Source organism: Corapipo altera, unplaced genomic scaffold (assembly GCF_003945725.1).
Source record: "Corapipo altera isolate COAL_440 unplaced genomic scaffold, ASM394572v1 61286, whole genome shotgun sequence".
NCBI classification, from domain to species: Eukaryota; Metazoa; Chordata; class Aves; order Passeriformes; family Pipridae; genus Corapipo; species Corapipo altera.
In genome coordinates, this window is record NW_020884907.1 from 6,598,059 (window position 1) to 6,616,431 (window position 18,373).

An 18,373-nucleotide genomic window follows, 5' to 3' on the forward strand; every position below is an offset into this window, starting at 1 on the left:
AGCTTAGCTTATAGTACAGACAGCTTTATTAAAAACAGTGCAGTTAAGACACTAAGGAATGTTAAAATTTTGATGTTTAAAATTTTAAAAGAACTTTTTAAAAAACCTTTTCAAAGTAAGATAAAACACTCACGGAGCTCATACCACCAATTGAAGGTCATCGTTTCTCCGTTTTGCTGGTGGTGTCTCAGAGTTCCTACATGTTCTCTTGGTTTTCTTGTTAGGAAACGTAACAGGTCTTCTTTGAAACTGACCGTATCTTGTGATAGTGGATACTCCATCCAAAAACCTGGTCTTATAGAGGACATTTGCGTTGCTGAACATTCCATCCTTCAAGGACACCACAATAAACTAAAAGAAAACAGAAAAGCTTGAAGTAAATGCTGCCATCCAAATAAAGACTTTAAGCAACAATGGAAAAGGCCTCTAAAGAGAGAAGTCCTTTTACTTTATTTGGCTAGAAACTTGGTGGTAATTCTTAAGAGAATATTCTAAATGTAACCAAGGCCCCGCAAACCCACAGACCAGACATTTTCTGCAGCTAGTAACATACATCCCTGTCCCTATCCCAGTACTTGGCCTGGGATACAGTCCACAACCCTGGATACCCATTTATGGTGCATCAGACACTGGGAAAAAAATGTTGCCACTAATTTTGTAAGAATGCAGGATCTTTCATAGTCAAAAGATGCTGTTCAAATCATTTTACAATGCCGGTAACAAATGTTCCTCTCCTTTCTCTGATAATTTGAAAAGGTCTTAACACCAAATAGAGACATGTACTACCTTTTTTTTCATGTATAGGTCACAGTGATACAGAGATTCTTTCCACTAGTGCCTGGCTTATTTTACTAAGGTCAGCATGAAATATTTTTTACCTCAGGTTAAAGAACTCTAGGAAAAAAGAATTCAGGATTTGGATCATGCCTGAAACTGATCAAAAATCTTTCCTATTACTACCTGTCTTCTAACCACTGCAGCAACAGCTTACATTAAAAAGTTTAGGTTTCACCATTGCCATATCATCAGTGTAACTTCCAGTTGAAACAACTCAGAAATGCAACACACATTCCTGGAATAAAACAGGTGAACAGAACAGCTCAGAGTCCTCAGTGGCAGACTGCCTCTGAAAATAAGGGAGCTCTGAGCAATCTGGTCCGGTGGAAGCTGTCTGGGCCCATGGCAGGGGGGTTGAACTAGATGATCTTCAAGGTCCCTTCCAACCCAAACCATTCTATGACCACAATAGTTTCAAGATCATACCTGGGAGCGTCTGAAATGAGTTTGAAGCATCATCCCAATATTTTGGGTATGAGAGAGATCAAGGGCTGCATCGACTTCATCCAAGATGTACACTGGGGCAGGCCTGAAGAGGAGCATGGCTAAAATCAAGGATAAGGCCACCAATGATCTAGGATTGAGAAAAGAAAGTTATGATTTACTCTCTTGTCTGAAAGGCTTTGGCTTATGAAAGCAATTGTTGAAAGGCAGTGAAGGTGATGAAGGGGCAGGAGCACAAGTCCTGTGAGGAGCAGGTAGTGGGGTTGTTAAGCCTGGAGAAAAGGAGGCTCAGGGGAGACCTTATTGCCCTCTACAACTACCTGAAAGGAGGTTGTAGCCAGGTGGGGGGTTGGTGTCTTCTCCCAGGAAACAAGTGACAGAATAAGTGGAAATGGCCTCAAGCTGCACCAGGGGAGGTGTAGATTTGATACTGGGAAAAATTTCTTCACTGAAGTGGTTACCAAGCATTGGAACAGGCTGTGCAAGGAAGTGATTGAGTCATCATCCGTGGAGGGATTTTGAAGATGTATGGATGTGGTGCTTAGGGACATGGCTTAGTGGTCAGCCTGGCAGTGTTAAGTTAATAGTTGGACCTTATGATCTTAGAGAGCTTTTCCAACCTAAACAATTCCATGATTCTAAAATGCTTTCTCGATGGAATGACAGCTTCCCATTTAAAAATGTGAAGTATTCTGCCAGAAATGTCAAACGTTACTTACTCTTTTATCGAAAGATCAGGTTAGTTGCGTGACAATATTTAAAATTATGCTGTTGCTCTGTCTATTTTCAACTCTGAGTTTTGCAAAGATGTTTTTCAGTGTACAGTTTTTGAAGTGTTCTGTCCTTAGAAAGTTCTGTATCTGTCTCACCTCTTCCAAAATTCTGTTTCTGCTTTTCAATTTGTTAGATTTTTTTTCCTTGCAAAGCAGCACAAACCCTACACAGTAGCTGTAGTCACTGGAGATGAAAACTGTTGCCACGACACTACTTTTATACTGGGGTAAATCTTGTCTATACTGATTTTTAAGATTACAGTTCAAAGAGAGGAGCACTTAATTCAACACTACATCAGTATTACCTAGAGTTAACTGTAGTTTTCTCACTACTCAACTCATTTGTTTTGTCACTTCTTCATGGAGTAAAATCTTGTTTGTTATTTTATGTCAAGTAATGCATTGTTCTAAGTCAGAATGAATAGTGCTTCCAATACTGAGTCAGTTTGGGAGGAGGAAGAGTCCCTAACTTGACAAGGGAAAAGAATAATTTTTTTGCTTTTCAGAACTATAATTAGTTAGATGTATCAATTATATACACAACCACAACAGAAAACAAATATATTCACCAACCTTTGTCCTCCACTAAGTTCTGTTAAGTTTTCCTTCCAGGTGTTTCCTAAGGCAACTTTGAACTCCATACCATCCAAGACATTGTTGGTTTTAGTAGCTACCAGCATAGCTTTGGCTCCTGGCAGGAGTGTTGAGAAAATCGAACCAAAGTCTGCATTCACCTGGAAGTCAGACCACAGAAGATGTATGAATGTGCTTTGAATCAAGAGCCCAAAGAGCAAAAATGGTAAAAGCTTCAAAAAGGTCAAGACATCTTGCCCAGTTTAACCCAATAACTCATGTCTCGAAGATTAGGAGATACAGGATAGTGAGAAAATACTAGCATACAGAATCTTATTTTTTCTGTACTGAAAAGAGAAGCAACACCAAAGGATATATGACACCTCACACTAAGCATTGTAGAAGGATCAAATGACAGAAGTATGGGAAGGCTTCTTTATGCTGTCAGCCAGGGAAACAGTTATGCCTTAACATAGTTTTATAAACTGGTAAACTGTGATTTCTCCCAGTTAATTAAAGGACTAGTAAAAGTATAATCACCATGTAAGAGGTACATGCTAGCATCCTCCCCACTCTTATTCTTCCCAGGTTTGCTTAAGCAATGCCCAGGTATTGGATGAGATGCAACTTTGTAAATGCAGATTAAAACTTCCAAGGTTAAGGAATGTATCTGTAAACGCACTTATTCCACCACCCATGATGCTTTGGAATAGAGTTCACCAATTTTTCCCAAACAAGATTTTTGAAATGAAAAGGCACCATTTTGTCAGTGATATATTGAGTACAGGCAGTAATAATTAAAACCAATACTTTGTCTGTGTGTAATTCAATCTTAGATAAAACTGATTTTCTCAAAGGCCAAAAAGTACAAGTTCTCCTGGTACAGTGGAAAAGAATGTGTCAAAAGCTTCCCATGCAGAAAGAGAAAATTTTATACTTTTTTGTAGTTCATTATATGAGAGAACTAGTAAGAAGGCAGAGTGCTTAGGTAACAGAAACATAAATCAGATGTTGCTCTAACCCAATATTAAGTATCCTATCAGCAACTGGAACAGCACCCCAGGTCCACAGCCCCACATTGTAGGGGGCTACAGGGAACCAGAAGATTTTAACTCTGATGAAATATTGCTTTAAGATAAAAAAAAAAAAAAAAAAAAGAAATCCCTGTATTTCAGCAGGCCAGTAGTGTAACTTACCTTAAATTTTTGTGGGCATTAAAAGAGAATGGTAAAGTAGTTTTGCAGGTTTAACTGGATCATTACAATTCTCAGAGAATGTCTTATTCTCAAAAGTGAGATTAAACAGGAGAAATGAAGTGGTTGTTTTGTAATTTAAATACTAGGCAAGGGACATTAGTTCTGAAAAGAGACTTTTTCTCCATGGAAATACACAAAACAGTAATCTAAACCAAATCTGATGTTCTGCTAAAATGTGAAAACCAGATTTCAAGTTTCATACCTTTTTCCAAGCAATATCTAAAGTTTCATTTTTCTTCTGGTCAAGCTCTTCAATAACTGCAAGAATTTTGGACTTGTCAGTCTCTACAACTCTTTTTTTCTTCATTAAGTCATGGTACTAAAGAAATGAGAAGAAAATATTGATTTTAATGAACTTTGTGCTAAAATAAATTTTGTGCCACTCTTACAGCTTTACCATGTCATTTTTTAACTACGAAATAACCATTAAACATGAGATTGAAATCCAGTGTATTCATTTAGCTGTATGAAGGAGGTAAATCTGGGGATATTATTTGCAAATTAAAGCATCAGAATTTTCAACAATCAGCAAAGGGGAAGGCCAACATAACTTTGAAAATTGCACTTCCAAGTTAATTGTGTTTCGTTAATTGTAATTTGCTTTTCCATAGAAGAAAGCATGCTTCTGGAGGCCGATAGGAGGAAACAGTACCAGAAAATTTGAAGTGTGAGTCAGTGGGCAGTTTTGAGACCATCCTGGAATAGCCTGAAGATACAGATTAGTTTGAGATAACTCTGGAACACCTTCAAGCTATCATGCTTGAAGATGAATAATTTTTTGATCTGCAACTTTTATGACAGTATATAGTTCTCAGATACTCTAATAGATACCACAGAGCTTGCCTAACACTGCAGCTTAGGATGGACTGGGATAGGAAGTAATAAAATAATTCCTTTTAGCATCCAAAGTCAAGACTATGAATAACCTATAAAACTGGTGTGCAACTGAACAGTTCAAAAATGTAAGATTAGTATAAAAGATCCAGCAAAAGATTTCCTGCTATCTCATGAAGGTCTAGTTTTTCGTGTATTCAGAAATAGAGCATATGAAAACAAAGCTACATTATATATATGTGCATAACCTATACCCAACCTACGCAATCTTTTTAGGTTAAAGTACAGAAATGTTTACCCTCTCCTCTGTGTCAGAGAGCAAGTTCATAGTTCCCGCATCCACATTCTTTCCCAGCTTGTCTATACGCTCCTGCAATTTCTGCAGCCTTTGAAATGCTTCTTTAGGATTGCCACTTTTGAAATCATAGGATGTGTTTGGCTGACAAAAGAATGGTCTTTCTGAAGCTATCCACTTGTGCTCTATCAGCATTTTGTTCATCTGTAAACAAGAAGATATGTTGAGGCCTTCCCCAAACCCTTCTCAAATGGCAAGAATAAAATAAGAAAACAGAAAAAAAAAATCACCATGCTAAAATTACTCTACAACATTAATTCTTCTATCCCAATGCAGCACAGGTGCATATCTAAAACGAGAAGATGCAAAAAGGAGTTCCAGAGTCAAAGACACATCCTCATGGAGGTACAGTCAATGCTCTGCTTTATTCCAAAAAATACACACATTATCAAGGGTCCTACAGGGTTCACACGCTCGAGCTATAACTTTATTCCCTCTCCTAGCCAAGGCACGCACTCTGACCTTTTCAGGCCCTCCCCTCTTCAGGTTTCTCACACCCTGGATAACATCCTCTTCTCTTGTTTACCTCTGTGCAGCTTTTTCACATCTGCTGCTCAAGGACACAGATCCCCACCGTCCAGCACGCAGGCTGGATTGTGCAAACAGGCCTGCAGCAATATGTCCTGCATCATCTAAGATTCTCTCAACACATATCTTTACATTGTTTCAGGTAATTTCCTTGACTGCACACAAACCAAGATTTTAAGGTAGCTTTCATATATATCTTACTTAATTGAAACACTTTTTTCTCTACATCTCGACTACAATAATGTCACTAAATCCTGGAATTGCCCTCTGTAATTAGTTACCTAATTTGTCCATACAGTTAGATTGTTCTTAGTGATCACCTTCTCACTGTGATCTATTCTCTGTTAGTCCCTACAGATAAGCTCTGTTACAATGTACAATTTTCACTCCCTCTTCCTGGGATAAAACTTTTTACATCAAGGACTGCAAATATGATAGTGCTTAAGAAAAAGTTCTTTTGCACGTGGCAAGGGAAGTAACCACTCCTGGCCACAAGATGGAAAGAAAAGTACAATTCTGAAATACCTTGGCAGCAGCAGCAGCAGCCTCTTGTTGACATTTGATGATTTCATGTTCTAATTCTTTAATCTTAATATGTAATTCATTATTTTGTTCTCTGTATTTTAGCATCTCTGCAGATTTTTCTTTAATTGCATTATCATGTAACGCAATTACTTCCTTTTCCTTGGCCAGCTCCTTCTGCAATTTCTCTACAGATTCCTGAAAAGCAAATCAAACAGGTGTTTATTAGCCTCTTATAAAGGCTGGTGTTAGACCCTTACTAGAACAGACACAGCAAGTAGAAAAAATTCACATGTGAAAACCAAGTAAAAAAATAACTACCTGGGCGGATTGAGTGCTGGTAAGCAAATCTGAAGAGCAAAATATACATTATAGTGTGAGCTTTAGGGGATCACACCTTCAGTAACATCAAAATGGATAATGAAACACCGTATTCACGTTTACCTCTGTCTTGGCAACCTCAGCTGCCATAGCATCAATTTGCTCCTTGTAGGATTTGATTGCTTCCTCTGCAGCTGCTATCTGATGTTCACAGGAAGCCTGTTCTTGTTTCAGCTCTTCAAGTTCCAGAACCAAAGCTTGGACTTCCTGAAGAGATGTTTTCCAATTTATGGCAGATATATTTAAATGGAAAGAATTAAGATTCAGTTTGATGTAGTAAATGCTGTAGAAAATTAATAGCACCCGTTCTTCAGCAAGGGAACAATCTCACCAAAAAAAACCCAAACCAAAACCCACAAACAAAAAACCTCAGCAATTCCTATGTCAGTGACTACAGAGTAGTATATTAAGTCTCAGAACTGACAATATTAAAACCTCAGGAGAATCAAACTTTCTGATTTCTGCAACCACTTTATTATTGAGAAAACTGTCAACAAAAGTGAAGTTTTACCTGTTGCATATCTTTTATTTTTTTGCTTGAAACGTCTGCGTTTTTCTTGGCAACAGCTAATGCCTGCTCAGCATTTTTTCGTTTCTCTATACATTCTGCTTCTGCATTTTTCATTTTTTTCTCTAATTCCCTGTATTTGTCTTCTGCTTTCTTTTTGCGCTCTTCAGTTTTGTTTAACATCTCTTCACACTCCGCTGAATCAAGAAGTACAGTAGTGAGAGTGGGCACTGTTTTCATCTTTAAATTTACATCCTAAACTCCAACTGAAATAAATCTGTCTTTGCCCCCAACAGAAAAAAAGTTGTTGTAAACTTGCTAGTTACTGAAGTCAGATATTTCACTAATTATCCTAAGACAGTGTGCTGTTGTTACCAGTTCTTGGTAGGAACCAAACAGACAACCAGCAATTAAAATTAATGAAAACATGCCCTTTTTTTTTTTTTTTTTACAGGGACAAGCATATGCCAAATCACATGATCAAGAAGTAATTAATCAGATGGCTACCTAACAAGATACCTTACTCCTAGAATACTATGTCTAGATATGTATCGCTTCTGTCCATTTTTGTCTTTATGCTTTACTGGTTGCTGCATTTTGTGCTTTTTACATTTTTCCACTATGTCTTTTCAACACTTTCTTACTAAGCAAATTCAAACAGCTTGATATCCATCTCACTCTCAGCAACTGATTTTCAATTAAAAGAGTAAGAACATATTTGTCACCAATGGTTTTCTTCAGGGCAAGCAGCTCTTCCTCTTGTTTGTGATAAGCACTTTGATGGAGCTTCTTTTGCAGCAGCTCTGCTTCCTCAGACTTCATCTCCCATTGCTGCTTCAGTTGACGGTACCTTTGAAGACAGCAGTGACACACTCCTGTATTGATGGGTACACAGCATCTCCCTTCCAAAGCTGAAGTGGATAAATACTTATATTCCCATTCTAATGTGAGATATAGTGATGACAGTAGGACAAATACACTTAAATGAATAAAAGTCTGATTTCATTGCTATAATAGCAATTGTGAGGTTTGTAGATATGCAAGTTATCGTATATGTAACTCCTGCTATGTAGCCCCAATCAGACATATCAAAAACAACTGCAATTCAGAGATCACTGTTTTTGAAACCAGCATTATGACAGATGCTAGGCTGAAACATTAAAGAAAAAATATCTAAAAGCAGAAGTCCTTTTTTTCCTTTTGGCTATATTTCTGGAAGTCTACTTCAACTCAAAACACTTTTTAAAAATAAATCCAGCTGGTAGATAGCATAGTATGCAACACTACCTTCTCATGGCATTCTGCAGAACTAATACATTTTTCTATTTGATCTTTTAAAAAGATGTTCAGTAACTGAGTAGCTGAAAATCAAATATATTTAAAATTACATAATTTAAATCATTAAACAGTAATACTCCTTTTTAGCATCTTTACATTTTCTTGCAAGAAAAGTAAGAGATATCACAAACTGGAATTCTGTATGGCTGTTACTATGGTTGAACAGATCCATTCTTCAGTGGACTTCATGACTTTAGAAAACTGCAAGTGATTTAAAGTAGACATCAACATATACCTTTTTTTCCCCTGTATTACTCAAAACTAAGTTTTCTTACATATGTTATCTATAAGCTAAATTTCCTTTTGATTGTTGAACTTACAAATTAAACTGCGGAAGGAGGGAGAAAGGGAATAATTTTCTCCGTATTTCTCCAATCTCAACACGCCCTATGGCCTCCCAAAACACTTCTTTATATTAAATTTACTCAGTCACATAAGAGAAATGATACACATTTTACAGTGAAAACCTTACTTTTCAGCAACCTTCTTCAAGCTTGCCAACTCATTCTCTACAGCCTCAAGTTCAGATTCCTTTGTCTTGAGTTCTGCTTCAATATCTTTCATTTCTTGAAGTTTAGATAATATTGGTACAGCCTGTGAGGGCGCACCTGTTCAGTGAAAAAAATAAAAAGCCAGGCTAATAGGAATTAGACTAGTGGATTCACCACTGGTAATAGCAAATTCTAAATGTTAATGATGCAGGTTGGTGATTTATTTAGTTGCAAAACAGATATGTCAGCTAGGCTAAAGTAAGGAGTTCTCATGGAGAAAAACTGTCTCCTCTGTTACAAAACTTAGTTCTGCAGGCTTTGAATACCACACATGCATGTCTTGTGCAAAGAACTAACTTTTCATAATCTATGGACTTATCTCAAATCCATTATGAATTACTTAAAAAAGTGCTTGAATATAAAGCACTTCTCCTTCCAAGAGGATTACACAACCAGGATTTAAATATTTAAAATCTAAATTACTTTATGCAAATAGTTTTCCATTATTTTTTCTTAATCTAATTATTATTATTTCGGCTCAAGACAATCTTAGTTTAAACAGATGATATCATTCCCAGTATGAGTCTACACAAAAAGTTACTGTTCATTTTTATAAAAAGCATGGAGAGCAGTAAACACATCAACAGATACACGATATTAATATAGGAATAAAACCAGCAATTGCCTCCATGCAGAGTGCCTTGGGGGTCAAACACATCTCCATCAAGAGTAACACTTCTTGTCATTATCCTTTTGTCAAAGGTCACTTTCTTAGCATTATCCATGCTATTACAGATCAGTGTTGTCCCAAAGACATATTCCATTGCCTTCTGCAGTTCAGATTCATATGCAACTGCAGCAAGGGCTAAATGCAAGTTATCATGACCAACCTAGAAACAAAATGGAATCCAGTTAGTATGCCTCAAGTTATAAGAATTTTCAAACTCAATTTTTGTCTTTTTTTGATAAAAACACTTTCTAAAAGCACCACTACACTTTAAAACTATTTCAGTTACTAGTGAAATAATTAATACCCATTTAAAAATTGCATAGCTGAAAGGATATAAAAGAAAAAAAGTCAATATGCTCTCAAAATAAAAATTCTTATTAGTAAAACCATTAAGAAGCTCATGTTTTCAACACAGAAACAAAATGAAAACAGGACACAAGCAATATAGTGTAAATAGTGTATTATCCACATACCAAGCTTTGGGCCAATTTGACGATCTCTGGTGGAACACACCTGGCTGAAATTTTGTTTAGTGGAATGATGGTGTATCGATGCTTTAGTTCACCCTTTTCTAAAAGCTTTTTGCCAGTCACCTCAAATGAAAAAGAGTTACAAAGCATAACTGAATACACAACTGATTTTGTAAAGACAGACAACAGGGCATTCGAAAAAGAATACATTGTTGCCACTAACTATGCATGACACTCTTGACCCAATTCAAACATGTAGGTGGTCCAAACCCCCTCTTAAGCATTCAGTAACAATACACATGCTTGCCAGCCCTGAATCACAAAACCACATCTCAAAATCCAGAGTTCTTGTACTAATGCAATAAATTTACCTCTGTGTTCACAATAACATTATAGAGTTTCCCTCCAGCCACTGCCTCCAGGGCTTTTGCTTTGGATAGATCTTTCACAATTATAAGAGTCACAACAAGGCCTTTCACATGGCTTGGATTCCAATTTTTTTCTGGATGTCTGAAAATAAATATAAATTATAATAATCATGTTGGTTTTCTCCCACACATCTTAAAAAATATTATATTTAAAACTTGTGATGCTTATTATACTTGTGTAGGAAATTCTAAATTCTATTAGAAAAGAAAACCAAACACACAGAAACTGATTAAATTAAATAATTCAGGGCAAGAGATTTGCCAATGAGGAGTTAGTTATGTAGTCATTAAATAAATGCTCTTCCTGATTTTACTATGATTTGTTCACACAGTTTTCAACTGATTTTTCCAATAGGTTCTCTTATTATCACAGCTATGGGAGTATGTTCATCCTGACTATTACATAAACACATAAACCTTGGGATACAGGTATTTGATTAGTGGAGACAGGTGGCAACGCTGACCTCCACAGAGGTCCATGGGCAGGACTCTGGAAGTAAGGATTACACATTTTTGCAGTTTAGACCCTTGGATTCTATGGCTTTAGCTACTGAAGTTAACCATCAGACAAAACTTCTAAGTTCTAGTGACTTTGGTAAGATCATAACATTTCCTGACTTTCCGCCCCGCCTCCCCCTTCACTTTGGTGCGCAGGTAAGACAGTCATTATTCACTGGCACTAACAGGAAAGCAACATCTAAGCCATTGGTGGAATTATCTGCTAAGTCCCACGAGCCATGCACAAAAGGCCCCAAAAAGCACTTCCACATAATGTTCAGGATCATGCAGAGATCTTACTTGTACTCAAACTGTAGATGTGGAAACTTTGCCATTAAACCTTCATACAATTCTCTCAGCCGGCTGTTATCAGAAGTCAATGCCTTTTTCTTTGCTGGAAGGGTTGCTTCTTTCTCTTCTTCAGAGTTGAACACAGGCAGTAGGCATACATCCAGAGTACAGAAAATCTGTCAGCTTAAAAACTGGTAACCTACACTGTTTAATCTACACATATGTAGTGAATATTTAATTCAAAGACTTTCTAAAGTTCTTTGTAAATTTTCAGTTTAGGCAAATTAACACCATCACAATACCAAACATGCAAAAAAAAAAAAAATGTTTAAAGTGTAATGTGCTTCTCTAAATGGTATTTTGGAATATCAGCTGAGTTTTGAGTAGTGTCTGGAACATACTTTACCTGGCATGAGAAACAAACTTTAAGTCTTTTAAGTGAGAAAAACCAGGAGTGAAGAGGGACACTGGTCACTTTATTCACGTAAATTTTTGCTAGAATTTAAATTTTCCATCCAACTTGAAAACGCTTGGCCTAAAGTTTATAAAATCAAATTATTTTAAGCTACTTTCTGCGGAAGGTAAGAGTTTGCAGAGCTTCGACCAGAGAAATTTCTTTGTGCATGAAAACAGAATACTTGGTTTTTCATTTCCCTCCTGCATTGGGTCTGAGTGGGATGGAGTTAATATTTCCCACAGCAGCCACATAAAGCTGTACTTTGTATTTCTAGCAGAAAGTAGTAGCTGGTATAACACCAGTGTTTTGGCCTTTGCTGAGTGGTGCTGGCTGTCACTCCAACCCCTCTTCCAAAAGCCAGTAGGCTGGAGGTGGGCAAGAGGCTCGGAGAGGACATAGCCAGGATATGGGATCCAAGGGATATTCCATAGTATATAAAGGTGTGCTCAGCAGTAAAAGTTAAGAGAAAGGAAGGGGGGAGGGAGCATCCATTACTAAAGCCTTTGTCTTTCAAAAGAGCACCTATGCATACTGAGGTCCTGCTTCTCAGGAAATGGTTGGATGTTGCCTCCTGATTCCTGATGGGAAGCAGAGAGTTAAATGCTTTTATTTTCCTTCTCTTCTGTGTTCACCAGCCAGATCCAAGACGGATTCACTGCTGGCCAAGGCCAAGACCATCACTAGTGGCGGTAGCACCTCTGAGATAACATATTATAGAAGGGGAAAAAGACCCAAATCAATCTGCAGCAGCCAGAGAGAAGAGTGAGAATATGTGAGAGGAACAGCCCTGAAGACACCAAGACCAGTGAAGGACAGGGAGGAAGTGCTCCAAGTGCCAGACCTGAGATTCCCCTGTAGCCCATGGTGCAGACCATGGTGAAGCAGGTTGTCCTGCTACAGCCCACAGAGGTTCATGGCGGAGTGAATCCATCTGCAGCCTCTGGGGAACCCCACACTGGAGCAGGTGGATGCCTGAAGGAGGCCATGACCCCAAGGAAAGCCCACAGTGGAGCAGGTTTGCTGGCAGGACTTGTGACCCCAGGGGGTCCCATGCTGGAGCGGTCTGTTCCTGAAGGATTGCACCTCATGGGAGGGACCCATGCGGAGTCTTCTTTGTGAAGAACTGGTCCATGAGAATGATTCAAGTTGGAGAAGTTTTCCCATGGGAGTGTCCCCAAAGTGGAGCAGGGAAAGGGTGTGAATCCTCCCGCTGAGGAGGAGGGAGTAGCAGGGACAAAATATGATAAACTGACTGCAACCCCCATTCCCTGTCCCCCTGTAATGCTCACAGAGAGGAGGTACAGAAACTCAGGAATGAAATAGAACCCGGGAAATTAGGTTAAATTGATTTCCCCAAATCAAGTCTGTTTTGCTTGTGACAGTAATTGCCAAGGGATCTCCCCCAGTCCTTATGTCAACCCACAAGCCTTTTGCTATATATTCTCTCCTCTGTCTAGTTGAGGAGGGGGATTGATAGAGCAGCTTTAATGGGTATCCAGCATCCAGTCAAGGTCAACTCACGACAATTCTGTACTACTTTTCAGATTCCCTCAAAATTACACACCAGAAGTCCGTACAGACCTGCATAGTTCAGCTCCTTCATTTGATTCTCCAGGGTTTTTTTCATTTTTTCAACTGCTTCAAATGCTTTCTGGTCTTTCGTGTAGCCTTTATCGATCTTTTTAACTTCAGTTTCTCTTGTCTTTATTTCTTTCCGTGCATAATTCAACTTCATTTGAGCCTGTAAGGAGTAAGCAAATATGTATGGAAGCAGATCTTCAAAGACAATCTTGCAGGTGCAGATTTAGAACGCTTGCACTAAAAAATTTGTAAAGTTTTCCACTGGTTGCAGATATGCCAAAAAGAACCCTTGGCTTTTGAAAATAATGGTACAGGTTATTTGGAAATAATAACGTAAATCCTGTATTTAGCTGTGGTAAAATTAGCACATAAATAGATCCTGAGAAGAAACAAAGCAAATTAATCTGGGATACAGCTAGTCCTTTCTTATTACTTTCTACAGAGGAATTTTTCCTGAATTGAGACAAGGAAGCTACACTTTTGACTTTGAAAATTTAAATTCCACTGCTAGAACTATCCCAGCAGAGGTCTCCTATCTTGAGACAAAAGAAATGGCGTTAAGTCAAGTGACTAGCACACAATTTAGCTGAGGACAAAAGTTTCTTCTAAACTCTCCATTCACAGTCTCAGGTATCTTTATTTTGATTCCATTAAGTTTAACTGCAGAAATCTCTTCATATGAACATGTATCATAGACAGTAATCTTATTTTTTTTGTATCAAATACCATCAACCATTTGAGTACAGTGACTCCCCCTTTATATCTCAAATGCCAGTTTCTGTATTTCCTCAATGTTACAGCTTTTTCCCATTTGTGATGGTTTCACTCTAGGCCTTCTTGGAGACCAGCTTGTAACCAGGAAGGAACTAGGAAGGTGATCACGGAAGTATTCCATGCTATTCCTTTACGTAACTGGGGGTATAAATAAAGCCAGCAGGAGGGACCTCGCTCTCTTCCTTTCCAGCGAGGTTCGAGAACGGTGGGTCCCTGTCTCGGTCTGGCTTATCTGGAGCTGAGGCCTACAGCGACTGCTGTTGTCTGCCACGCGTGAGGGGAGAGTGCTGGGCCGTGTCTAGCCATCCTGCTTGTTCAAAGGGAAGTGGTGAGATTTTGCTAATTTACCTTCAGTTGGCTGGTTGCTGAGTTTTAGATTGTGTAGACTTGTTTGGTCTTAGTCCCTTTTTGTCCTTTTTCCCTTCTCCCTTCCCCTCTCCCCTTTTGGGGGGCTATTTAGGATTTCTATTGTGGTGTATAGTATTCTCATTGTATATATCTGTCTCATATGAAAAATATATATATATATATTTTTTGCTATAGCTTTGGCTGCTTAGGTCGTTTTTTTTTCTTCCCTCTCTGGGAAGCAGGTCCTTGTTGTCCGGTTTCGGGGACTTGGCGGGAAGCCAGCTCGAAACTTGTACACCATGCAAGGATATTTTGTTTATATTTTATCAAGAAGTTACCTTAACGCATATGCTAAAATGTAAAATATCTGGCATAGATATCTGCATCTCTTTTCATCGACCTTTCAAGCATGTGTCAGTTAGTTTTCAGCCGATGTTCAGAAGAAGCATGAAGACAAGTCTGAGGCAGGCAGAGCTTTTATTCTTACCTGTTTAGCATCCGTTACTGCTTTGCTAATTTCATTTTTGCAGATCATCATCTGCTCAGAAAGAGAAGCTTCTTCCCCATTGTTATTGTTGGATACACCAGCAGACAGAGCATTAAAATGTTTTTGTGCTCTAGATAAAGCATCTGCATCTTTTTCACTTTCTTCCTGTAAAGCATTTAGTTCTTTCTCTTTCTTCTTAAGCTCTTGCTCCTTTGACACCAATGCTTTAGAATCCTTCAGCAAAACAAAGAACAAAAACAAAAAAGGAAAAGAAAATCTGAGTCCATTAACTTGAAATTCATATGTAGATGAGGAGCTACAAGTAGTTTCAACTACATTTCTATGACCTTTGTCAAATTTCGTAATCTTACAATATGTCTTTGCATGTTTTCAAATGTGTACTTGTCCCATGAGTGTACTAAAGATCTACAGATAAATACAGGAAGTGATGACAACTGCCCACTAACTAGGAGAAGTATCTCTTTCTTCCCAATATCTAAAAAGTGATCTTCAGCGCTTCTCTTGTATAAAAAACATCAACTGTCGGAAATACGCAAGGTAGAAATTCTCATTTAATTTTAAGAGTAACGTATGTCCAGATAGTATAATAATTCGAAGTTATAGGGATCTCTCCTCAGGTTAATAAAGAGTTGAGAACTTTCTATTGCACTTGCTTTGTATCTCCATCGTGTCCATTCCTAATGGGAACCTACTACCTTACGCTGCACAAATTAAACAGTGTCCTTAACATTTGTTTCTGCTTTTCTGATGTACTTTTTACCCATCACAGGATTTTTCTTACTGTAACAGGCAAGAAAAACCAGCTGTACCCACAGTCTGAATTAATTTAGCATGTAAAGAAAATTATAGACAAATAGCTTACCTTCTGCATACGTGTTACCAGTTCATTGCACTTAATTTCTTCACTTTTTAAGTTTTGCTTCTTGAGATCAAGGGCACTTCGTGCTTTGGTATTAACTCTTTGATTTTCTGAAAGAGTAGCTTCCAGTGCACGAAGCACACCTCCAACTTTCTACAATCAGTAAAAAAGGAAAGTTAATTTAGCCTCTGAGACTGATACCATACCTGTAATATTTCGTCTTCTGTTCACAGCTTTACGTAGAAGGAAATCTGACCAAGCGCACAGTCAGACTTCAATAGAAACAGGTCAGAATATCTCTTGCCCGTGAAATTCAACCTAACTTGAAGATACAGTTGAAGACCCACATCACTCCATATGATGGGACACTGTCCCTTTACAGAAGTTGGATTTAGACATCCAAAGACCCTATGTGCCATTGTATCTAACCAAATTTACTGCCTCCAAAATTGAAGTCAATACTGATTTTTTTTGAACAAAAGCTTCCTTACTTTTCTTTTTCTTTGAGACATATACAAAAAGGGAGAAAAAAATGTCTGGCAAAACCTACCATTGAATGCACAGGTGGAAACATGAGGGCAAAGTTTCTATGCTTTGGTTATTTTTCATATACAGCAATTGGAAGTAAAGCATTTCAGACAAAACTTTAAAACTATGTCTTCTAAACAATGGCCAAGAACAACAATGAATAGTGTATAATCTAAGCAACCCACCAGAAGAAGATAAAAGGGTATATTATCTGTAAATATTATTCCCATGTCATAAAATTCTTTGTATTCAAGTATTCAGATGAGCATGACTGTTTGCACTTACCTTATCTTTCTCCTTTTCCATCTCCACTATGTCTTCATTAAGTTTTCTTACTGTCTGTTCAATTTCAGCCTTTGATTCCTGAAGCTTCTCCAGATTAGCCTCCATTTCCTTTAACATAGCACTGGAGGATTCCTTTTTTTCTTCAGCTAGAAGAAACTGATAAGCTATACAATAGCGGTTTAAATGTTCTGCTTCTCGTACTAATTTCTGGTGTTCTAGATAGGCTGCTCGTCCCTGAAAAGACCAAAAAAAACCCCAAAAAAACAAAAACAAAACATTCTAAAATTTGAAGGAAAATAAGGATACATATGACTGTTACAGAAATCTTCTAAGCACTTCTAAACATTAGTATTTGTAGGTAAGAAAAAGGATTCTCCATGTTAATATAATTGACTGCACAGCAGAAATATCACTTGACCCAGTTTTTTTAAGAACTAAGACATGTTTTTATCTTCTAATTTTATCTAGTTCTTTTGTTTTCTTCCTTCTTCCTACATTTCTCTCTAGGACTTCTTGGAAGTCCTGAATGTCACATTCTCTGTATTTGGAAAGACAATAACATTTCTCTATCAAAAGATTCTACAAAGCTTGGAAACATACTATTGTTTTAGCCAACACGTACTGGTTCAGGGCAGCTGAAAGCATTTTTTCAGCACTTGAAAGACCTACTTTACCTCGCTTTTAATTTTTCCATACCTCTCTCAGTTTCTCTAAATTTGGATTGATCTCCTCATTCAAGACCTGAAACATAAAACACAACATTTGTATTCTGTTTTTTTTTTTAAACTCTAAACATGTGTAAGCATGACTATCTAGTTCCAGGTGCAGAAATGAAATATTCAACAACTTAAAAACCACACTAAACTAATTATTCAGTTATCTTTAACAAATATGAAAGAAAGTATACTTTCTAAAATGTAGTACCGTTTCAATGCTTTTCAGTTTGGCTTCCTTCTTATCTATGGTTTTCTGGACAGTATTTCTCTTGTTCTCATACAGCCTAGTACCAGCTGCTTCCTCAATCATAGCTAAAATCTAAAATAAAGCAATGCAACAAAAATGAGATGTCCAACTGAGTTGAACAAATATAGCATAAGAAGAAACATCCCATCTCCTTCCAACACCTTTATTTTTGTTGTCCCCCTCCCAAAATATGGATTCTTGTAATTCAAAACAATTCAATAAAGCTTCAAAAAAACTCCTACAACTTTCCTACCTCTGGTGGCTTCATATTTAGAACTTTGGTAATTTGTCCCTAGTGAGAGAAAGACAAAACAAGAACAGTGTTTGTGTACCATGCAGTAGTAACAAGAAAAATCAAAACTCCAAACCCCAAAACTGTTGTATTTTAAGTTCAAACACTTTTTTTTTTTTACTATAAGAATAATCTAGTTTACTGAATTGTTTTGTTATTCAAAGTTCAATTAAATCACACTTTCAGTTAGCAAGCTTGAAATGGTCCTCACAGGTATTTTAGGCTCGTCCTCCACATTCTGATGACAACTTAAAGGAGTAAAGCACAGTTTGTTCTAAAGTCTTATTGAGTTGCTGATGTTGAATAAGTTCCTAATCACAAACCGGTTCTTTTGGAGATGTAGCTCATATATAACTGGGGAGAAGCAGAATATGTACACAACTGTCGCCATATCCCAGCCCCCCATTCAGTTTGGGACAGTTACATTTGACTGAGTAAATCCTGATCTGTTTTATTATTCCTTGCAAATATTTCAGGGATTTGCCTAGTCCCTATGTTGATGTTTATAAGAGACTTTTCAA

At 37.6% G+C, this 18,373-nt stretch overlaps 1 protein-coding gene across 1 annotated transcript in view; it reads right to left on the reverse strand.

Moving 5' to 3' along the window:
• Positions 1-18,373, reverse strand: part of SMC2 (structural maintenance of chromosomes 2) — a 21,469-nt gene continuing 3,096 nt past the window's right edge. Inside the window, exons 5-25 of the mRNA XM_027652630.1 lie at positions 17,814-17,852; positions 17,522-17,632; positions 17,294-17,338; positions 16,598-16,831; positions 15,788-15,937; positions 14,905-15,138; positions 13,296-13,455; positions 11,267-11,384; positions 10,412-10,550; positions 10,044-10,163; positions 9,526-9,730; positions 8,822-8,957; positions 7,737-7,861; positions 7,015-7,208; positions 6,567-6,710; positions 6,126-6,320; positions 5,016-5,216; positions 4,086-4,202; positions 2,628-2,788; positions 1,264-1,411; positions 1-351 (exon numbers count right to left, since the gene is read on the reverse strand). Coding sequence (XP_027508431.1) covers positions 139-351; positions 1,264-1,411; positions 2,628-2,788; positions 4,086-4,202; positions 5,016-5,216; positions 6,126-6,320; positions 6,567-6,710; positions 7,015-7,208; positions 7,737-7,861; positions 8,822-8,957; positions 9,526-9,730; positions 10,044-10,163; positions 10,412-10,550; positions 11,267-11,384; positions 13,296-13,455; positions 14,905-15,138; positions 15,788-15,937; positions 16,598-16,831; positions 17,294-17,338; positions 17,522-17,632; positions 17,814-17,852 — 3,189 coding nt within the window. The 3' untranslated portion in view covers positions 1-138. The remainder of the gene's footprint in view (positions 352-1,263; positions 1,412-2,627; positions 2,789-4,085; positions 4,203-5,015; positions 5,217-6,125; positions 6,321-6,566; positions 6,711-7,014; positions 7,209-7,736; positions 7,862-8,821; positions 8,958-9,525; positions 9,731-10,043; positions 10,164-10,411; positions 10,551-11,266; positions 11,385-13,295; positions 13,456-14,904; positions 15,139-15,787; positions 15,938-16,597; positions 16,832-17,293; positions 17,339-17,521; positions 17,633-17,813; positions 17,853-18,373) is intronic.